At 37.9% G+C, this 24,272-nt stretch overlaps 1 protein-coding gene and 1 long non-coding RNA gene across 4 annotated transcripts; one reads left to right on the top strand and one right to left on the bottom strand.

Moving 5' to 3' along the window:
• Positions 1-841: 841 nt before the first annotated feature.
• On the bottom strand, positions 842-9,851 carry LOC148800776 (uncharacterized). 2 transcript variants are annotated; one of them, XR_016068524.1, is made up of 4 exons: positions 9,688-9,851; positions 4,898-5,061; positions 1,972-2,354; positions 842-1,895 (listed from the first exon to the last, which is right to left on the bottom strand). It is a non-coding gene; the product is annotated as an uncharacterized LOC148800776 (long non-coding RNA). The 2 variants fall into 2 exon arrangements; XR_016068525.1 differs by having other exon boundaries at positions 1,972-2,281.
• Positions 9,852-19,161: 9,310 nt separating this feature from the next.
• On the top strand, positions 19,162-20,632 carry LOC104606184 (dormancy-associated protein homolog 3-like). Of its 2 annotated transcripts, XM_088902394.1 has the most exons (4): positions 19,162-19,359; positions 19,523-19,690; positions 19,901-19,976; positions 20,109-20,632. In XM_088902394.1, exons 1-3 carry the CDS (start codon positions 19,245-19,247, stop codon positions 19,939-19,941), a joined length of 324 nt encoding a protein of 107 aa, XP_088758520.1. In that variant the 5' UTR covers positions 19,162-19,244; the 3' UTR covers positions 19,942-19,976; positions 20,109-20,632. The 2 variants fall into 2 exon arrangements, with proteins under 2 accessions (XP_088758520.1, XP_010269574.1); XM_010271272.2 differs by lacking the exon at positions 19,901-19,976 and having other exon boundaries at positions 19,164-19,359.
• The last annotated feature ends 3,640 nt before the right edge of the window (positions 20,633-24,272 follow it).

The raw sequence follows: 24,272 nt of genomic DNA, 5'->3' as shown, positions 1-24,272 counted from the left end.
AAAAGTTATTTATCCGAGTAAGTGATACCCAAAGAAAATGAATTTACCGTGGATCTCACATAAATCTGAAAAGAGAACATGAATATCTTGGTCAATAAGAAACAAAATCCTATTAATCGACTTTCATCCTCTCAAAATCCGAAAAACGAATGAACCCTAAATGACCGACTTCATCCATAATGCACCCAAACCCAGTTCAGCTGAATAGTGAGGATTATTATCCATCCTTCCAAATTCATATAAAGTGAGGATTTATTATCCATCCTTCCAAATCTCATTTTAGTTTGAATATGTTGCTCTAAATGAATCATTCTAAAGTGAATCTCTTCTCACTAAATGATCACAAGATATGATTTAGATGGCTAATGATAAAGATAGGGAAATAATCCATCTTTCTTTGCAAAGTTTTGGTTTTTAATGATATTTTCAACCTTTGATGATGAGTAATGTGCTGTGGGACACCAGTGGGGAGCCAATCCAAATTCCCTTCATTGATGTTGGCCGCATGCTAAATTAAGGACTCCGGTTCTACTGTCCACGAGAAATCTGCCCATGTCTACCCACAACACACTACTCCCCTCCCTCCCCTTTCAGTGAATTGAGAACATCTCCCCCTACATAATACTATAAAGGAGGATGAGATGTTCTCTATGTATGACTACGATCTTATGTAGATAGACATGGGTAGAGTTTGTGCGGGCAGGAGAACAGGACTCTAACTTAAGATCTCAATCTCAATCAATCATGTTAAATCTTACCATTCATTTCACAAAACGTACTTTTAGATTTAACATGTAATTTAAACATTTAACAAGACTTGAATTAAAAATATCATTAATTGCTCCATGTCTTTATGCGCATCGGATGCATCCTAAATTTTACCATTAATGCTATTTGTTATTATTAATTTATGCATAAATGCATACTTCTCAATTCTCATCACTTAAAAAGAAAACATTTTTATGGGTGAATGCATGGGCTAGACTTACATGGTCCATATGCTTGACTAATCAAGAGATGGGTATGGGCTGACACTTTAGCCCATTAGCTTGGGCCGGACAGAGTGTTATTCTCAATTTTTTTTTTTAAAGGTCTGGCCTGCGTCATAAACCCTGGTTCAAGAGATGGGTATGGGCTGACACTTTACATATAGAATGATTCATTTGTTCCCAATCAGAGACACATGTTTGATGCTAGGGTCAGTTTGGAAGGAGTATAAATACAAAATATAAGGTTTTGCACTCTACATATTTGTATTTATACTCTTTCCAAACAGATCTAAGTACTAACCACAGGAGGGAATGAGATGGCATGCATGTATGCATGTACTTGTGCTTGAACTTCGGAGGTACAGAGAGAATTAGAAGAACAAATGTTGTCAGGGGTTATTGGGGAATGGAGTAGGAGACTGTGGGAGACAAAGAGAAAACAATAAATGATAGAAACGCATCTCAATTCTCAACAAAGATGGATGAAGCTCACAACCCCTCACTAAAAATTCACTGAAAAACAAAGCAGCTAAGTCATTGAGTTGAGCCATGTGTCATCAAACCATTCAAACGGCCCCAACTCTCCAATTGAAAAGTTATCCTCACCTCGAGATGCGTTGCATTGCGTGTCTGAAGAGTCAAGAATGAACACTCCCCCTCGCCCAAAAGAAAGAGCAGCTCCAACACCAACAGAGTCACACACAAGGAACAGAGCACAGATGAGATAAAATGATAAATCCCACCACCAGACTCCAGAGTTCTCTCGTACAATGCAAAATTTTGTATTTTGTATTATTTTGTATGTATTTGTATTGTAAATATTTGTATTTGTACTCCTTCCAAGCTGAGCCCAAGGACCGCAACCTCCATGAAATTAGACAAACAGAAATAAATCGCATCGAACACCTGCAAGTACAGAGACAGCTGAAGCTCAGGAACTAGGACACTAGCTCTTTCACTGCCAGAACAAAGCAGGACTTACCTCTTCTTACGCCATCCCTTCTTCAATGCAAACTGCAGCTTCATACGAATAGAATTCTGATACAACTGTACGTAAAAAGCTTAGTTGCAGTTTATTTTGCTGTCTCCACGCAAGGTTCTCAACTGTTGAAATCACCGGAGCCTCTCCTCTTGGATGGCTGCTGTAAGGCTGTAACCCGACGATCTTCACTTGAACCACATCCCATATGTGTAATAATACAGAGTTGCTTTCTTTCAGAATTGTGGTGTATATGAATATGATAACTCAGTAGCGGTCTGGATCAATTCACGGTTAATGAGTGAACCCATCTCTGCAGATATAAACACCACCATATTTGGTTGATGAAGAAGAAGATGAACAATCCTCGGTGGGTCATTACTTCACTAAGAAAATTAACAATAAAATGTAGAATGTAAAAAGTAGCAAACAAGAAAAGAATTAATAAAAGAAAATGTCAGCCAGAATTGAAGTAGAAGGATTAGAACAAAAAATGTGTGCAGATATGTGACCATACTTACTTGCTGCTCTCACATGCATGCATACCAAATTCATTTGAAAGGGAGAGAGAGAGAGGAGCAGTGGTGGGGAACCCTTGTTGGAGAAGGGGAGCACGTGCAAACTCACTGGACACGAGGGTCTTTGCACGTGCCCTGCTTCTCCAACAGGGAGCTACCCTCCAGCTAAAGCCATGGCCTGTGAATGAACTATATAATTCAGATCAGATAGATGAAAATGTGAAGAAGCAAGAAGCCCATGTATTTATAATTATAAAAGCTCAGCTCGGTCACACACCAACAGACAGAGAGAGAGAGAGAGGAATGAGGAATTAAAAGCATTGAAGTGATGGAGTGCTGAAATGGGAGGAATCAAGTATTCAAATCTGAAAGTGTTGGTGTGGAAGAAAAGCTCTGGCAGGGCAGACAATCTATCTCTTCCATTGTCTCTGCCTAATTTGCCATCACCACCAAAACCTTTCTTCACTTCTAAAGCATATATATATACACGGATTAACTCTATCAGCAGCCTCCAGACTCCAGTTCGTCCTCATCATATGGCGATGTTATATATAATATTCTGAACAATCTGAGACGGCAGTACTTATGTGTAATATCTGACATTTGACTGAGCTATCCTTCCCAGAATTTATTCATCATAGTTGGATAGATTTTTGATAATTTAAACCTAGGAAACATCATTGGCTAGGTGGGCTCCATCCCAACGTTGGTAGGTCTATCTTGTATATATGATCGAGAAATTCAAATTCAAACCAGTGACTTAGGAATTTGGATGATAATGCTAATGACGATGATGATGTTAGGATGATATAATAGGTAGTCATTGGGTCAGGAGTCTGGAGTCTGGACTGGACTCTCTCTCTCTCTCTCTGAGTCTCTGTCTGTGTGCAGCAGAGGCCAGAGAGTGGTGGAGTACTACTTAAGCTGAATTATGTATGGTTTTGGTAGGTGGGTTGGGAACAACATACATACATAGGAATGAATGAAAAATAAAGCGAGGGAGGGAGAGGCAGAGGCAGGAACAGGATTGCACGTTGAGGGTTGCGTGTTGGTGTGGGGATGAGTGGTGTAGTGGTTGTTTGGGAGCTAAGCGAGTCTCCCTAGGTGGATTTTGATTCCTATCTTTTGCTGCTCTATCTTTGCCTTTTGCTTCCTTCCTTGTTTCTTTTCTTTTCTTCTTTTTGCTCCCAGAATTAAGGCTTTTGGTTTGAACTTTGAATCCCTTTTTCCAGACCCCCAGAATTAATGGAGCTTTTTGATGTTTATCAGAACAGAAGACATAATTGACTCACCCATCTGAGTTTAATTCTTTAATTAATTAATTAATTATACACTGAAACCATGGAATCCTGTCGTATGTCACTTGCTTTAATAGTTAATTGATTGAACGGTAAAGATTGATGAGATGGTGGGACCGACCGGTGTAGAGGGAGATGCAATACTGCAATGTACCTAATTACGTGTGTGGGTGAAGAATGATGGGTTGATGGATGGTTTTGGGGCATTCACCGTCGAGACACACTTGTATTGTTGAAAGAGAACATAGATTCTGGTGGTCAATCCAATCCAAGCCAACCCAGATAAGCCAACCCAGATAGATTTTACTGATAAAAGGAAACTCATGTATGTGTCACAGAATCACAACTTCACAGAATCACAGGAGGTTTACTTTGTTTCTAAAATATAAGGGGTTGAGGGGTTTTGAGTTTTGATGACAGAGGTACACAGAATAACTCAACCCGGATTGGAGATGGAGAGAGTGGCCGGGGTGAGACAAAGCCGGCCGGAGGGAGATATGGACTGACAGCTGAACTGAAAAGAGAAATTAATTTCAAATGAAATAAAGAAAGACAAAATAGCTTTAGATAAAGGCTAAAGCCAGCGAATATCACGGGAGTGACAGTGTCCGGCACGGCAGCCATGAAAACAAAATTAAACACAGTGTCTCTGTTAATCTTTTTGTCTTTCATGATTTGAATAGTGACCGTCAATGGTCGGGTCAATCTAAAAGCTACCTGAACCTCAACCTGATCCAACCCTCCTCCCTATTGGATGGATATTGCCCAGGATTAATTTCAGTCTGCAATTTGAGTCCTGATTATCAAAACATGAACCACAACCAGATTTGAACAATAAATCATATATCCACCACCAGGACAGCAAAAAGCCTGCAACTTTATTTGAATTTCTGTAAACGAACACAGGATTTATCTCTTACTGAATTCGGCCTTAAAATAGGTAGGTATTCACCTTCTTCATTAGATTACTGAGAAAGTGAAAACCCAAAATCAGAACTCAAAATAAGAACTGAACTATTAACACTAAAGAGAAACCCATAAAAGCCCATGTTTTTAATCTTGATATTATAAAGAAAAATTAACCACAAAAAAGAAAAGAAACCCGTCTCTTACTTGTAATAAGAAATACAAAAGAGGAATCCTATCTTCATCCTTGAACCCAATGATAGATATCATTCTCATCCATTAACTTGAGTTAAGAGTAGTATTGTAAGTCATCACTCAGCAGCTGCTGCCTCGTTGCCTATCACAACTCCTCTATGCCCTCCCTGACTCTTCTAAGTTTTATTGTTCAAAAAAAAAAAAAGAAAATATTAATAATGGAACTGTTTAAATTAAACATGAGATATCACCAATTCATGAATTAATACCCTGGTAATAATATAATATAATAAAGGGTAAATCTATGATGTCGGAAGACATGATACCAGAAGCGTATAAGTATTTCCACTATAGCAAATGAGTTTTGACCAATCAAAACCCTCATGAATTTTGATGACTATCATCTGATTCCTTACCTTATACCAGTTGATTGGGTATAAGTAGACTTGGCAAAAAGTTGTCCCAACCTGCGAATCCGACCCAATCCAACCCGAAAAACAGGGTTAGGGTCTCTTATTTAGCGATCCGAATGTAAAAATGACCCGACCTGACCTGTAAAAAAGGTTGGGTTGTGTCATGGGTTAACTCGCTGACCGATTGTCAAATCTAATTGGGATTATTTATGCATTGTTAGAAGTTTTTACTCTTTAATTTTTTCTATTTATCTTTACTTTTTATTGTTTATTTTTTAAATTGTTAAATGTTTAAGTTTTTTATTTTATATTTGGAATTTTAAGGTTAATTCTTTTAATTTTGATATTTTTTATGTATTTTTTTTTATTTTTTAAAATTTCAATTATTTTTTGGGATGGCCCAAATTGACCCATGGGTCAACCATAACCCGAACATTTAAGGTTAGGGTATAGCATTTAACAATCCAACCCAAAATTCAACCCGACCCAAAATCAACCCAAAGTACCTTGATCCAACCGACCCGACCCACCCAACCCAATTGCCAGATCTAGGTATAAGTATTTCCACTATAGCCAAATCCACTAATTAAAGATATATGTACACAATATGAGTTAATTAATGAAAATCTTATAGAATGATATTGAGGTTATCCAAATTTGATACACATATTAGGTTTAAAAGTTTGAATTTGAGTCGTTTAGTCTTTTCGAATATCAAAATCGTGTCTTATCTGATAGAACTTATTCAAATCGGTTCAATAATATGATTCATCAGTAGCCCTATAGGCTCAGTTTGGAAGGAGCAAAATCTTAAATTTTGTACTATTTTGTATGTATTTGTATTGTAATATTTGTAGTTTTACTCCTTCCAAACTGAGCCATATGAAATAATACAAATATCTTTAGAAGGTGCAAGTAGGGATGTTCATCTTTCGGTTCAGTGTGGTTTGAAGAGCTCAAATCAAACCAGTAAAATATAATCTGAGAATTTTTTCAAACCAAATCAAACCAAAACATTTTATTACAGTTGGGTGCAGATTTTAATATGAGTTGGGCCATTATATTGGGCTTAACCCAATTAAAAAGTCCAAACAACCTATTACGGTTTACAATTTGGTTTGGCTTCTAAAATGCAGGAAAAAAACAAAAATCATAAACCATAACTTAAAAAACCACAAACTGATCGAACCAAACCATTTCTACATCCAAACTGAACCAAACTGCAAATTTCAGTTTGATTTGGTTCAGTTTGGTGGTCTAAACCTTGTTTGTTTTCACTTTTTAGGTAAGTTATTTACATAGATAAGTGTTTCCCAACTCCCAAGTAATACTTATGGATGTAAGTAAATTTATCTGTGTTCCTTTTTGCCCAATCAAGCTTTTTCTGTTACTATTTTTATCCTTGAACCTTCTTATTTTTAAAGTCTATTTAATGGGCATTTTTGTCTCATTAATATTGGCATCTTTCCTTCTAGGTGGGAACTTTCTCATTTGAGAGAACCGTGGTCGTTTCATGGATAAATGGCCAAAAAAACTTATCCAGAGGAAAGTGCTTTTTACATTTATATGAAAAAGAACATGAAAAAGTTGTCAACTTTCTCATTCCAAAACTTATCAGAACCACATTATTTGGGTTGGGTCTAACCCAAATGCAGTTTGATTAAGTTGGATCTAGACATCCATTAAGGTTGTTGGATTGGACCATTACTAATGGATCATCGAAGTATCGAATCAAGATTGGATTGTATCAAATTGGATCCGTTAATAATCTTGTTCAATACAACTATTTCTAGAAACTTAAAAGAAGCCTGAAGAGAGCAACCCTAAGGCTATGTTTGATTTGAAGGAAAAAGTAGAGAAACCTATATAAGACTTGTAAAGGTTTCCCTACATTTCTCTTCCTTTCCCTACTTTGTCCTTCAAACCAAATACATCTTAAAGGAGTGAACGTAAAGAATTTGGCTTAACCGGATGGAATGACTGTATAGCGAACTGTGGAACCAATGATAATGCCTCACGCCAGTCAAAAAATACATGGGCCCATAATAAGAGGTTGAATAGTTGTGGGTCTCATGTATTTTATTAATGGTATGGGGCTTTGTCAATAATTCCACAACTTATTGAGCAGTTATTGCATTCAGTTAATCCTATTTTGAATGTGAATCCTATAATACTCTTTCTCCATCACCTTGTCAGATTCATATCCGGATGGGGGTTTTGCTAATATTCTATTGGCATTGAAATGGTGAGGTAGATAGGACCTGTTGAGTAACTCTCCTAGATCTTATCCAAATGACAATCACGCCGTATATGTATGTGGACTTCTTGTCCTGAAATGGATGTGAAGGCTTTGATTTTGAAATTTCACATTTTTTTTCCAAGTTCTCAGTATGAATTTAGAACCCTTTAATCTATATGGGATCTGCCAAAGAATTAACAAATCGAGAGATATTAAAAAGCTTTAAGCTTTGTTTGGGAACGATGCAAATAGGGTGTAAATCTCGATTTAGAGTAAATTTACACTCTGGTTCACTTTTGCCTGTGTTTGGTAACATTACATTTATGCATTTTTAAATGACAGAAAACACATTTTCAAATGCGTATTTGCATAATAAGATGTAAAAGTACATTAATAAAAAAGAAGTAAATTTGTATTCAAGTGGGCTTTTGGTAAAAGGGGTTTTAACCGTTCAGTCCACCCCTAGAAATCTTAGCTCCACCCTAGGGGTGGAACGAATCCTGACCGTGATTGATGCCAAATCCACAGGCAGGATGCAGTTTATAGGGGGGCTACTAGTATACTAGGAGGTGGCTGTAATTTCAGATTTCTGGGGGGAGTATAGTCTACTTATCCCTTGATAAAAAAGGCATATGTTTTATTGGACTTCATGTTTTCATCTATTACAGCTAAGAGTCTGTTTGGTAAGAAGGTAAATTTGTCAGTGCAAAACTAACCCAACCTTGCAATTTATATGGACCGTTTTACACTCTACATATTTGCATTCACACTTATTTGCATTGTTTTCAAATGCAGCCTTAATTGCAAATTTACACTCAATCCACTTGCACTCCTCCATTCATTTACACAATACAAACAAAATTTGCATAGCAAACAAAGATAACTTTCATAAAATGGTTAAAAAAATTTATGATACCAGAAAGACAATACCTAAGTAGCTAGCTTTGACCAATGAAAGCACCCCTTGAATTTTGATGAATACCACCTGATTGATCACCTTTTATAATATGGGTTGCTTGGCTTAGCATAGTCGAACCATGGTTATTTGGTATCTGTAATAACCATTTTTATCCAAGTGAATCTACATGGCAGTTTAGACTCTCACTTCACACACGGGATTCCTTGCCAGAAGTCTCTACCCACAAATGTGTATTTGTATGTTGAGATGTGTGGCTTTGCTGTATTGTGGATAGAGTGATTGATCTCCTCCAACAAAATTCCGTTCCAACACATTGGGAGGAGATCCCAGCTCAGCTTGAGGGTAGGTAGCAATGTTTTGAAAACTGATTCAAAACTGGAGTCGATTTGGCCATCCGGTCCAAATGGATGGTTCATTGTAATTTTAAAAAATGATTAAAAATCACTATTTAGAATGAACGGGTAAAAAATTCAACTGCCCAGTTCAGTGGGTTGTTGATTAAGTCAACAATTTTTTGTAAAATTCCGGTTTAGGGGTTGTTGATTAAGTCAACAATTTTTTGTAAAAAATTCAGTCGCCTGACAGTTTTTCAGATCAATAATGATTCAAAAATCATGGTGGGTAGGATATCCAGTGTATTGGAATAAAAGAACATAACCGAACTAAGGCCCCGTTTGGTTCGTGGGGATAGGAGTCTGGAATCGGAATCGGATGGGCTATTCTGATTCCAATTGTTTGATTGAGCGGAATCGGAATCCCATTTCCATTCCTATCAGAAACAAACAAATATTGGAATAGACTATTCAGATTCCAATTTCAATTCCGATTCTAATTATGAACCAAATGAACCTTACGAGACAAAAATATAATGACAATTGGATATTTTGACTAGGTATCATAAATGTAGTAATCAATCAGGTGTTATTTATCAAAATTTATGGGTAGAATTTGATTGATCAAAACTCTTCAGATACCATATCTTTCCCACAAAAAAGACCATCATCATGGCATAACTGTGAATATGTAGTAGATTGCAGAGAACCTTATGAATAGAAAAGAACATAATTGTATAAGAACAAAGATTCCCAAAATTGGACTGATCAGAATTGAGACCAATTCTCGTCTCCTACAATATGAAAATTAATTTCCACGAGTACCTTTCAGCAAAACATCAATAATATGTATGCATTTTATTTTTGAAACATCAATAGACATATATTTTGCATATCACCTGATTTAATATGCCATGGTTGATGGCTCCAGAGATGCCAGAAAACTTTCCGAACCTTTTCAAGCAACCTCTCTTCCCATATTCATCATTATCGGCCCAACAGGCAGCTGTAGAGGATATTTAGCTAGGACTAGCGTCTGTTTGGGTTGCTTTTGAACCTGCAATTTTGGATATTAACTGTATTATTATCACCATCATCGTCATAACAAGTCTTATAATCCATTTGGTTTACAGTTAGAATTGAAACCGAAATAGTCTATTTTTATAATTTGTTTGATTCATATAAGAATCATAATGGAAATTGGATTAAATTAGAATGGAATTTCATTTCTAAAGGAGGGAGAGGGAATGACTATATTCCATTAATCCAAATAGTTGGAATCAGAATGATCGATTCAAGACCCCTATTCCTGCAAACCAAATGGGTCCTTAATGGATTGTAACATTATAATAGAGACCACAGGTAAAAGATTGGCTTTAGCATAAGCAAAAGTCATTAATGCTATTCTTCAATAAGTGTCATAAGAAAATAACCAAGCACAAACTCTAATTTTCTCTTTATATGCTTCAACCACTCGTTTGTATAGATTTTTCTTCCTTTCCTTTCAAACCAAACACGGTCTAATAGATGGTGAAAGAAATCAACCTTGATGTATGACTATTGAGTCATAGTAATACATCGAAAGCTGTGATTCACGGTTTTAACCTGGGCTCAGACCAGGTTGTCAACTCAATAATTGAATCCTCAGCATGAAAGTCTAGGCGGCCCACATGTGCTGGTTGGTTTGAGGCATATGAATACAAATTTATCCTTGACTTTAGTATTTTAGTCTTTTGTTGGAGAAGAATTGTATGAGCCTATTTTCTTTGTCCGTTGCCAGAGGCCAGAATAACCCATGCCCCAACTTTTCCTTCTCAAGGAGGCGGCCCTACATTTACCCTGGCCCAACCAATAATTCGAATTCGAGTGTCAGAATTAAAGACTAGGTCAATATGAGATTTAGTCTCTGTTTGGGAAGAGTATAAATACAAATGCATATAATATAAATATATACAAAAAAATATAAAATATAAGATTTTGCATTTGTAAGGAGTACAAATATAAATATGTATAGTGTAAATGCATACAAAATATAAAGTTTTGTATTCTACAAATTTATATTTGTACTCCTTCCAAACATAGCCTCACGTTCATTCAATTGGGTTCGTGTTGAGGCCCAACCAAAGTTGTTCCTATGACAAAAGGCTTTGGGATAACATAAATACATAATGAGGTACCAACCTAATTCAATTATCCGAACGGTCGTCCCGTTTTGACAAAAAAATAAAAAATTTAGAAAAAAATGAAAACCGGTCAAAATTGTTCAAACGATTAACTGCCTGGGTCAGCAGTTTGCTGACCAAAATCAACGGTTTTTGTGCAAAATCCAGTTTTAGGGAAAACCGGAATCGGTCACTTGACCGGTTCCAGGTTTTTCCGGTCCAACCGTCCAGTCCGATCCAGTTTTGAAAACCATGAGGTCAACACTAATGACCCCGCCCGCTCTGTCCGATGTTCCGTATTCCTAATTACCCAAAAAAATGTCCTGTAAAATAGAAAACGGAATGAGAGGATTAAGGGTCCATTTGGTACTGTTGGAATTGGAATGGTCTATTTGTAGACAGGAATGGGAAGCAAGAATGGGATTTCATTCTCAAGAAAAAGGGAATGAATGACCATTCCCTCAAATAGGGAAATGCCATTCTACTATAAATAAGAATGGAATTCTGATTCTACCCAACCAAACAGTTAGAACCGAAATACCCCATTCCAATTCTGAATCCACACCCCTATTACTGCAAAGAAAATAGAGCCTAAAATCTTATTTATTATGTGGTTCTATTACCATTTAAACTAGATGTTATGGGTAATGCGGCAATTTTCTGTTTCATTGTCCTCAATTAATTAAACTACCCATTGAGACAGGCTTTTTCTCTTTTTCTTTTTAAAATTTTGATAACTAAGGAAGAAGGGAAATGAGACAGAGCGGGCCCAATCTAGTTATTTCTTTTTTCATCCAAAATATCTCTATTGTGGCTCTCATGAGCTAGCTAATCCGCAGTTTGGTTGCCTTTATCTCTCTGTATGGATATTTTCATCCAAAAAGGCTTATATTTAAACATATTGTGATTTTTCAATCCATAAAAATGTTATTTATAATTAAAATCTTTTAATTATATGTTCGAATGTTAATATCCACTGCGATATGTTCATTTGTAAATGTAATTAATAAACTTTGATGCCTCTAACGATAAGGAAAACAACTATGATTTTGGATGCATTGCTAAGGACTTTAAGATTATGTTTGGTTTGTAGGAAAAGGTAGAGAAGTTTATACAAGGTTTGTAAAGGTTTCTCTAACTTTTTCTTCCTTTCCCTACTTTTTCCTTCAAACCAAACATAGCATGAAGGGAAAGTTATCAATCTAAATGCTAGACCATTGGGGTTGTGTCAATAACATTGGCTGAGATGAGAGCGTGCTCAAAGATAACAATTCATGCTATCAAGGAAACCTCGGCAGCGACATGAAGATTCTAGTACATGGTAGAAGAATATGCAAGAAGATCGCAAGGGTAGGTGGTTTTGAGATCATGTACAACTACATTTAGAGGAAGAGGAACTAGGCTGACTAGATAGAAAATGAGGGACATAGAGGAGTATTCATAGATAATGGTGAATTGCCTGGCAAGGTTTTTAAAACAGACCTAGAGAACGAATCGGTCAGGGGTCTAGTTCTTGGGTCGAATGGTCGACCTATTCTGACAAAAAAAAAAAAGGTCAAAACTGTTTGAACGGTTCGAACGGTTAACCACACGGGTCAGTGGTTTGCTGACCAAAATCAATGGTTTTTGGGGAAAATTCGGTTTTTTGGAAAAACGGAACCAGTCACTTGACCAGTTCCTAGTTTTTCTATCCGACCGTCAGGTTTGGTCTAGTTTTGAAAACCATGTTTCTGGGTTAGACTATATTGTTAGGAATGGAAACGGGGCAGGGATCATATTCCCCATCCCGACCTTTAGAAATAAATTCCTATCCTTGCCTCTGATCCCCATCGGGATAAAAAAGTGTCCACCATTCTTGATCCTTAATGGAAGCGGGTTATTCGTGGGGACTTGAATCCCTAAAATAAAAACTTATAATATAAATAATACCATATATATAGTATAAATAATATATTATTAGAGTCAAAGTGGGGCGAGGACTCGATTCGCCATCCCCGATCCTGGTTGAGGATTCTTATTAATCCTCATCTTGTCTCTGCCCCACCAAAACAATCCCTAACCCTATTGGAAACTCTTGATATATACCAACATATCAATACTATATATGAACCATAGTTGTTAGGTATCCAGTTGAAAGATGAAAGGTTAACATAGACTTGAAACCCATTATAAGTGAAAATACATGACAATAAAGATGGGAGAATGACTCAATCGAATTATGACTGGTATCTCATGTATTAAATAGATGATTTGTTACAAAGAGATAGCTATGTATAGAGTTAGAGCTCAACAAGGAAACTAGTTACAAGATAAGATAACCTAGTTAGTTACAAGATTGAGTTCATCGCATGTACATGTCATGCGATGAAGTTGCAAGTCTATCCTGATCTTATCGTGATTGAGATACTCTAACATCCCCCTGCAAGCTTGGTGGTCTCTTAGAGACGGTAAGCTTGGCTGTAAGTTCATGGAATCTAGTTGATGGAAGAGGTTTTGTAAGAATGTCTGCAATCTGATCATGGCTGGGGATATGATTGATAACGAGAAGTCCAGTTGCAACTTTCTCCCTATAAAATGAATATCCAACTCTATGTGTTTGGTGCGAGAATGGTGTACAGGATTGGATGAGAGAAACTTGGCGCTCAAGTTGTCACACCAGATGACAAGCGGTCGAGGGAGCTTCAATCCAAGTTCTTGTAGTAACATCTGGAGCCAAGGAAGTTTGGCGACAGTGGAGGCAACGCTACGGTATTCGGACTCTGTGATGGAGTGAAAAACCGTGGACTATTTATGAGAGCTCCATGAAATCAGATTATAGCCTAAGTAAACACAAAAACTTCATTGGAAGCGATGATCAACTGGGCAACTAGCCCAATCGGCATCAGAAAAGGCTTCTTGAGCCAATTCATGTGATGGATGAAAAAAATCACATGGTCACTTGTTGACTTAAGATAACGAAGGATTCACTTAACAACACTCCAATGAACATCGGTAGGCTCCTTCATAAATTGGCAAGCTTTATTAACAAAGAAGCTGATATCCGGTCGAGTGAGTGTAATATATTGTAGCGCCCCTACCACACTGCGATATTCAGTGGCATCTGGAAGAGGAGAACCATGAGTGACATCAAGCCGGGTAGATGCCGCCATAGGTGTATAGACAGGTTTAGCCTCATGCATCTTAGTCTTAATGAGAAGATCATGAATATATTTACGTTGTGAGAGATGCACACTATCCGTAGTACGATGAAGCTCTAATCCTAGGAAGTAATGAGCTTCCCCAAGGTCACAGAGAGCAAAAGTGGTAGAGAGTTGGGAGATGAGAGTAGTAAGTGTTGACGTAGAGGATCTGATGATTAGTATGTCGTCCACATATAAAAGAAGGAAGATGACATCAGTGCCAGTCCGACGCATGAATAGAGAGCTATCTGCTTGGAATTCAAGAAAACCAAGATGAACCAAATGGTCCGGTAATTGGGTAAACCAAGTCCGTGGGGCTTGTTTCAAACCATAAAGAGAACATTTAAGCCAACATACAAAACGCGGTCATGCTTGATCAACAGATTCCATGGGCTATTTCATAAACACTTCTTCACTAAGGTAGCCATGAAGGAATGCGTTGCTCACATCAAGTTGTCTAAGAGTCCTACCATATTGAAACCGCAAGAGAGAGTATTAATCGAATATTGGTATGTTTAACAACTAGACTAAAAGTCTCAACAAAGTTAATGGTCCCATCTGGATGTCTCTTTTATTTTATAAACCCAACGATTTCCCACAATGTTCTTTTGAGGAGGTGGTGGTACAAGATCCCATGTATCAGTGTTTAACAGAGCTTTGTACTCTTCCTTCATGGCAAGCACCCAACAAGGATCTTTCTTTACAACATTGTAACAAGAGGGTTCGATGTCGAAGTCAACAGAAGCTTCTAAAACATACGGTGGATTTGGTTTGCGAACACCACTTTTACCCTGTGTCTGCACCATGGGATCATTATTAAGAGTTGGTGCAATTAAGCGAGGTGTTGTATTTGATGGAGCTGATGATGGATTAGTCAATTCAGTAGAACCAACATTAGTTGATACGACAGGTGGACTAGTGAGGGTAATTCTAGTAGAGACTGTAATGTGTTTAGGAGAAGAGAACGAATATGTAACAACAGGTGGGCCAACCGAAGTGTTGGTAGCCGAACTAGGCACTGAAGGGGGCCTACAAGAAGCATATGGAAAGTTATTCAAATAAAAAACCACATTCCGAGAAATATAGAGACGGCCTGATGTTAAGTCCAAACATTTGTACCCTTTGTGATGTAGACTGTAACAAAAAAATAAGCTACATTTGGAGCGATAGTCTAGCTTAGATTGATTATAGGGTATGAGATGTGGATAACAGACACATCCGAATGTACGTAAGATATTATAATCAGGTTCTTTTCCAAAAAGACATTCTAAAGGAGATTTCATCTGCAGTATTGGGGTAGGAAGGCGGATAATTAAAAAAACTGTAGTCACAAAAGCAACATACCAGTAATGTTTGGACATTGAAGTCGTAGCTAAGAGAGTAAGACCCATTTCAACAATATGGCTCTACAACCCCATTTTGTTCATGAAGATGGGGATATGAGAGACAATGAGTGATGCTTGAACTAGAGAGAATAGGTAGAAGTGGCTTGTACTCTGTACCACCATCTGTTTGTAGTACTTTGATAGAAGTATTCAATAAGTTCTCCACATTCCTCTTAAAAACATCAAAGATAGAAACAACCTGAGTTTTAGAAGCCATAGGAAAAATCCATATATATTTGCTAAAAGCATCAACAAAAATCAAATAGTATCGAAAACCATGTAGAAACTAGGGTTGGTCCCTAAACATTAGAAAACAATAGTTCTAATGGAAACTTGGCAACAAAACTACTAGCAAAGAATGGCAGGGTATGACTCTTGCCTAGAGGATAGGATAGACAAAAGGAGATGTCCTTATTCAAAACTGGAATCTGAAATGAAGATAAAATGTGAGCATCAACTCTCTTGCTGGGATGTCCTAGTCATTGATGCCATACTAAAACATATACTTTCTCACCAATGAATGCGGATGAAGCTTTATTTGTGCAATTGGACTTGAGTTGATAGAGCCCTCCTTTAATCATCCCTTGGAGGAGAATTTTCCCAATCGCATTGTCCTTAACAAAGAAGATAGTAGAGTCAAAAATAAAAGTTGCACTATTATCCTTACAAAATTGGCTGACAAAGAATAAGTTCTTAGAAATATTAGGGACTCTGAGAATATTATTCAAAATAAGAGACCCTGCATCAGTATGCAAAACAGAAGAACCAATGTTAGATATTGCTAGACTTGTATCATTTCCCACTGTGATGTGGTCTGATCCATGATACTCATTGTGAAGAGAGAGGTTCCCAAGATCTGAAGTCATATGGTTGGTTGCCCCCGAATCAGGGTACCAATTGTCATCACGAACTGACTTTGAAGATGATGCAGTATGAGCCTGCTTGCTATTCTTATTGGTAGTGAGTTCCAGATAATGGTGACAAGTAGCTGTTGTATGGCCAAGATACCCACATAGTTGGCAAACTACTATGGTGTTCTTATGATTGGATCTGCCTCAGTTATTGTTATGATTGTATGAAGCTTTCTTGGAGTTATTAGAGTCACCATCGTTATTGAACTGTCGAGGCTTATAAGAGGATGATTGATTATTGAAGATTTTCTTCTTGTTGGCCAAATTAGCAGAGGGAGACTCCAGAGGTTGTGAAGAATGGTGCTCTAAGCGCTTTTCAAAAGTAAGTAATAGACTTTGGATTTTAGAAAAAAAAAGGCTATCTAGTCTAATAGTTACAGAGACCACAAAAGTATCATATTTAGCAGGTAAACCACCAAGAAGATAATGAATTTGATCAACATTAGTAAGGAAATGTCCAGAGGCAACCAATGCATTAGATAAACTTTTAATTTTTTGAACATAATCAGTAATAGTGAGAGTACTTTTCTTCAGATAGGCTAACTCTAATTTCAAATCATGGATTCAAATTTTGATTTGAGGAGAAAAACATGACATGAAGTTGATCCCATACCTTTTTGGACGTCTTACAATGTACTTCTTGAGCCAATACAGGCTCTGTTAAAAAAGATAGTAACCAACTTATGATCAACTGATCTTGTTTGATCCATGCTGCATGATCTGGGTTGTTGTGGCCGGTTCCTTGACTGCTTCCATCTTCTAAGAAAAGTGGTGTAGTTCATGAACTCCAAAGCAAGAAATTGGTACGGTCCAATTTTACTGAAACCACATTCATAAAGTTGGAAAGTGAAACAACCATAATAGTTCGACCACTGGTCGATCCACACTGCATCCGATTCTGAATGGTATGAGCAGTGGTGCTTGTCACAGAAGCTATGGACATTTGGTAAGATAGCTTTGATACCATATAAGTGAAAATACAGGACAGCAAAGATGAGAGAATGATTCAGTTGAATTGTAACTGATCTCTCATGTATTAAATAAATGATTTATTAGAAAGAGATAATTATGTACAGAATTAGAGTTGAACAAGGAAAATAGTTACAAGATAAAGAAAACCAAGTTAGTTATAAGATAAGATAACCCAGTAATCCAGCCGAATTGATCTCATGTACAAGTCATGCGATGAAGTCGCAAGTCTATCCTAATATCGTGACTGAGATACTCTAACACCCATATTACTAATTAATGTTCCATGAGAAGTCAAATCCAATGTATATAGCCTGATATCCCTTAACAAGAATGCACGTAGAAGGGTAGACGTACTTTTTATTTATCTATCTATATTAATTATATACATTATATACAGGATTACAGCAAGAGAGAAATTCATTTTCCTATCTCTCCCTCTCTCTCTCTCTCTCTCTCTCATGTATCTGTTGGTCAGGTTTCACCTAGAAAATAAAGAAAAGCAAGTTGATATAAAACAAAATAAAACAACCATGTGGTTTTGGCACTTTGAAGAACACTCCAAGCTGGAAACCTTATCCGCAAAATTTATTACATAATTAAAGCATTTGATAACTGTTGAGAAAAACACTGAATAAGATTCCGAACAAAAAGCGCAACTTTGGAATCTGGGCTATATATCTCTATTTTCTTTTTATTAGTTTATCAAAAACTTGAAAAGATGTGGATCGATCGATCGTTAGAAGTGGAACACAATTAATGCTTATCATATCCGTTTTGCACCTACATCCTCTCTCTCTCCTCTGTCCTCACCTCCCGCATTCCAGATTTCCACCTCTTGACGATAACCGATCCAAGACCTTACAAAAAACCACCGTCATCTAGTTCCTCCGCCTCATCGGGGAAAAGCGGAAGCTGAAACCGTCGGATTAAGTTCAGCGGATCGCTTGACGATAACTGATGTTTATTCTTCTCTCTCTCTCTGGAACTGTAAGGTTTATCGTTTACGTAATTGATATATTATATCAAGTTGGATCGGTTGCACAAATTCAGCTGAGGAGACAAATGAGGACCTATCTACCCATCACAATTCACAAGCTTGGATTATTCAAACAGCGACGACTGACCAGACGATAATGAACGTTTTCGACGATAATTCCCAATAACAGATCAGAAGAACCCTAGGGGATCCTGTAGAAGCTCTTGAATCTTATCAGGTTTTACAAATCTCCCCGAGGTGAGTCACACGTGCCAAGATCCGCCTCAAATATCCTTATCCTAAATTTTTAGAAGAATGAAAGAATCTACCCCTCTTACTTGCCACGTGTACTATAAAAAGTCGTAAATCTCCAATTGGGCCAAACTTTACAGGTGGCTATTTAATATTAACTGTTGAGATCTGCCACGTGGTCATAAATTTGACCACGTCAAACCGCGAGTGAGAAAAATATAACTGGGTTTTGTAATTCTACCCAAATGAAAGGGCAAATCATTTTCTTTTGGATATAGGGAGGGGGCACCACGGTACCTCCATCTTTCTTGGGAGGAATCCTTTGCATCACGAGGCTCTCTGCTCGTACAGATGGAATCCACGTGGCGCCCTGAAATTGTATGCTTGTCATCTCGATCTTATCCAAACACGTTACTCTCAAGTTTTTCGCCACGTACCCATTCAGGTTCCCATCGACGGTGTGAATGCGTTTCATCACCTGAGACTTGCTCGACGTTTAACGCCTGGCTTGTCGTTAAATATCCGTGTAGTATAGCCCTCACTCACTTCCTTCTCCCCTGTGGTTATGGAGTTTTTAACTTTTTAATTTCTGGAAGTCTCGGAGCTACAGGTCGCCACCATGGGCCTTTTGGACAAGCTATGGGATGACACCCTTGCCGGTCCTCTGCCGGATAACGGCCTAGGAAAACTCCGGAAAAACTCTACCTTCAGTTTCCGGCCAAACCTCGGCAAGGGTAATCATGCAACCACTAATTTCTATTTCAAGTAATCTATCCGTTCTCTAAAAATTCCCCGGCGATATTATTGAATCCAGACAAGCTGCAATTTTCATTAATATGATTTCAACGTTTCAGATCTTTGTGGCTTGGGTTTAATTCGTTTTGGTTTTGTTGGCAGAAGCTGATGGCGGAAACGGTAGATCCTACGGTGATGAGTCAACTGACGAGGCGATGAGGGTTACCCGCAGTATCACGATTATAAAACCTCCTGGAAACTTGACCATTGGGAACGGATCGCCACCTGTTTCACCAGCCGGATCTACTCCTCCGGTATCTCCGTTTTCCGGTAAGTCTGTACGTCTGTTCCCTTCTTTTGTGGCTCAAATGGCGAAAATACCCCTGATGGTAATTGCCAAAGCGGGGTATCGAGAATGGAGAATCTAGAAAGATCTAGATATAATGAAGCGGGGTATTTTGGTCATCAGACATAGACGATCCCATATCAGAAATATCCCTGTCAACGTAATAAGATCCCGTCTGTTTTGTGTTAGGTTAGGCACTCAGGGCCTCAGGCTGGTGAGTCTGAGAGTGAACTGAGACATGGCCACTTGCCCGACTCTGGTTGAGTTTCAGTAAGTTGGATAAGATGCGCAGGCAGGGAATACATGTATATTTTTTGTTTTAGGATTTAAGAAGACGGATAATGAATCTGATCTGTCATCTTTGTGTATGAGTCTGAGGGAATTTTGACCGATGATGAACAGGTAGCTGGGAGTCGAACCGGTTTCGGCGGAGATCGATGTCTGACGCGTACGAGAGGCGGAGGGAAACTGGAGCGAGGAGTAGTGATGTGTGAGTGTGAGATGTGATCGATGTACTAGGGTATTCAGTAACGACAGAAGCTACTGCTTTTATGTGTTGGTGTTGCAATGAAGGAGAAATCAGCTAAGCGATCGAGTTACGATTAGTAGGTTATGTATTACTTACGGAAACTGTGTGTAGGCTTGTATTATATGCACGGCGGTCAGTCGGTCCTCGGTCGATCGTGTATATAATTTGCATTTGTATCGTGTCGTGTGCCGGGTTGTTGCCCTTTTTTTAAGTTTGTTCTTAGTGTACTCATCACCGTGTACTGCTCTCTGCTAGTTAATTAAAAGTGAAGAAGAAGAAGAAGAAGAAGAAGAAGAGGGGATCTGGTCTGGTTGTTTTTTTTTTTTTTTTTTTTTTTCTGTGTGTGTGTCTGTAGAGTTGAATTCACGGAATGAGAACTGTTTGTCAGTTTTTCTTATTCTAATGGCGATAACTTTGTGTTTGAGTCTTGACATGCATCGTCCCCACTTGCATGTTGTATGGGGACAGACCTACACCTACTCCACTATACTCCGGCCCTCCACCGGCTACGAAAGGCCATTAATAGTAAATCTGGCTTGGCCTCAAACTCAAAGTAAATTAAAGTGGTGGAAGAATAATTGGATATTAGTTGAAAGTTGAAAGTTGAAACGACTTTGGGTCAAAATACAAACTGTAAAAGAATAGATGAAGTAAAAGGCAATGAACAGGTTATCTATCCATACAGTTATAAGATTTATGGGATCGGATCCGCTATCCTCTAGCTGTTCCTTCGGGTATTGAAGGAACAGCTTGTGGGTTTTTTAGATCCGGAGGGAAGATTTATAAATCATTGACATTTCTGTTAAATTTCTTTATCAACCATCCAAATATCCGTAAATACATCACTGATAATTCTAAAATGTCCCTTCATCCGCCATTTTAGCTTTTGGAAAATCCCTCTCTCTTCGTAAATATATCACTGATGTCCCTTCGTCCGCCAAATGGGTTTAAGAATATTTGAACAATTCTAGCTTTGGGTGGTAAAAGTTGGGAAACCAGACCCAAGATGCGTACATGCCTCATAGTCCAAACTCCAAATGCATGGAAATGGAAGTCTGGTCCAAGACTAATAGAGACTGGTACGATTGAAGTCTGGTCTAAGACTAATACGATTCTAGATGGGCCGGAATTTAGGGTTCTTCAATATAAAATTCAACAACCCCATGCAGTGAAGACTCTAAAATCCTTTTCCAAAGCTAAAACAGTTATCCCGATTTATGAATTAAAAGCCCACACAACCTCAGAGATCTAACATCAAAATTCTAACGTCAAAATTCTAACATCAAAATCCAAAATGGGTCTCGTTAAGAACCAATTTCACAACAAAAGGAACGAAAATTATCTCCCGGCGACGAAAAATACGAAGTGGGGTTTCCTCTAAGAGATCTGAGACGACACCGTAGACTGTAATTCTCTCAATTGTGTGCAATTCCATTCGTTTGGATCGACCTGTTAGTGTTTAACAATACAAATAGAGGGATCTGCAGCGAAAATTAATGTAATTACAAATTGTTCTTTATTAAAGAAGTTGAAGTGAAAGCTTGAACATAGAAAAAGAAAACGGGGCAAACGCAATGAGGATCCCGCACATTTCAGGGACTACAGCTCCCTGCTGGCGGATAATTCAGACGCCGAGTTAGCAAGTTCATACAGTATCAGAGTGTCTGGGTTGTTTTATTCGGGGTAGGCACTCCGATGTTTAAGTCAGTGAAGAGTTTTGAGAGAACTAAAAGCGAGAGTTAGAAAACTGTGAGAATTAAGTTGCGCATGTACCTTTTCTAAGGAATGAGACGCCTTTATATAGGCAAGCCATCATAAGACTCCCAAAGCATGTTCGAGATCTCCAGCCCGTCTGGTTCGGAGGTGGTTTCATGCATAGAGATGGACTCCGTGTAAGCGGGTAGTGTTTATCCAGTCGTGCCCGAAGTTGTCGGGGTGATAACTGGCTCTTCCAATGTGGCGTCATGATCCTAGAGAAGTTGGAGATGATAACTCGCTTAAGGAGGTTGCCCAACACGTCAAGCAAATCACTAACCGAGCTCTAATCAGGTTGACAGAAGCGAATCACCTCACATGTGGGCTTGTCATCCTACTGAGTGGCCCAAGCCGGTTCTTAGCTCGGTTGCCGAGATGAATCCTAGGTGGCCAAGTGGGTTCAAGATGTTGAGGGTGCTTTTGTGTGGTGCCGAGTCATTGCTTGACTGTATCATAGTGCCACGTGTCTTCATATCATTAGTAGGCCAAATCGCCCCTCATCAATACCCATCTTATATTACCATGTCTCATCTGAAAACAATCAATTAGCTTCTCCCAATCATCGAAGGAAAACCCAAAAACCGTGTTAAGTCTTTTGGAGCAAGCTCAATAGTTTTTTTTTTAATTTATTTTTATTTTTTTATTCTTTTAGTGCGCTAAGTGGGTCAGAGGTTAGTCGTTTGTGACTTAGTGTGTTGTTTACCATTTCTTTGGATATCCAGCTAATGAATGTGACTAGTGTTGAAACCTCGACGGGTTTGGGGTTGTTCACCATTGCTTTGGTATCTTAATTCTTGAGGAAGAAGATGATAAATAGTGTTTCAAAGGGAAATTTTGACATTTTCAAAAATTTTAAATTGTACATGCCATCATGTGATATATATAACTGATGGCTATTTAATGACAAGTGTTGGATTGACACGTCTTGAAAGTTCGGGTACTGAATTGTCGCATTTTAAAGTTTGGGAACCAAAATGACATTAGACCCAAAGTATAAGGTACTAATCGGGAATTTCCCATTTTTTATATTAGAATTAGTGCATCCCTTGGTGACTTTGTAATGACCACCATCTTTTGTAATTTCTAGTGGTGCAAATGGATTGGATCATGATCCAATCCGAGATCTAATCCTATTTAGTCGAATTCAGATCACCCCTCTTTAGATCTTCGGATTATATAATAAGATCTGATCAGAAATCGAATTGGATTCGGATCACCCCCTATCCGATCCGATATATATTATATATTTATAAATATAAAAATATATAATACATATATGTATATATGTTATTTATTTATTTATAAATATATTTTTATAAATTTGTTATATCATTCATTTTTTATAAAAACATGTATATATATGATAAAAATAATTAAAAAATACTGAATTTATTAATTTTTAAAGAAAACAAGTTGGGTCGAATTGGATCTAAAGATCTGACTTACTGATAGGATTCAAATTCAAAACGAGTCTTATCAGATCCGATCGAATCATATCTTCATACTCTTCCAGGAGATCAAGTTTTCACCTACAAAGGTACACACTCCTGATGTAGACCTCCTGTCATCTAAGCATCCTGCCCAGTCTGCATCTGTATAGGATTCTAGCTTTAGATTCTCATGATTTGAGAAAAGAATGCCTCTGCTAGGGTGTTTTTTTAGATATGCAAGTATTCTCTCAATAGCTTCTCAGTGCTGAACCCGAGGTGCATGCATGTACTGACTCACAACAATGATAGCATAAGAAATATCTGGTCGTGTCATAAGTAGATACAGCAGTCGGCCCACCATTCTTTGATATCTCCCCACATCCTTTACCAATTCACCATCCATACCATTAATTCTGTGATTTGGATCAATAGGAGTGTCCGCTGGTTTGGTCCCTAGCTGCCCAATCTCTCGTAGTAGGTCAAGTACATACTTTCTCTGTGAAATGAAGATCCCATGCTTGGATCTTGCAACTTAAATCCCTAAGAAGTATTTGAGCAAACCAAGATCTTTGATCTCAAATTCTTACTGCAATGATTTTTTGAGATCATCAATCTCCTCCAGATCATTTCCTGTCACCACTATATCATCCACATACACAATCAGAATTGATACCAAAGCATCTCTCCTCTTCACAAAGAGGGTGTGATCAGACCGTGTCTGTGTGTATCCAAAACGGATGAGTTTCCCTCTAAGTCTGTCAAACCAAGCCCTATGTGACTATTTTAGTCTATACAAAGATTTGCTGAGTCTGCACAGCTTTCCTTTCCCAACATTTTCATAAAAAGCTTGCT

This window comes from Nelumbo nucifera, chromosome 4 (genome assembly GCF_055504915.1).
Source record: "Nelumbo nucifera cultivar China Antique chromosome 4, China Antique-T2T, whole genome shotgun sequence".
Taxonomy (NCBI): domain Eukaryota; kingdom Viridiplantae; phylum Streptophyta; class Magnoliopsida; order Proteales; family Nelumbonaceae; genus Nelumbo; species Nelumbo nucifera.
This window is presented reverse-complemented; position numbering and strand designations above follow the sequence as displayed.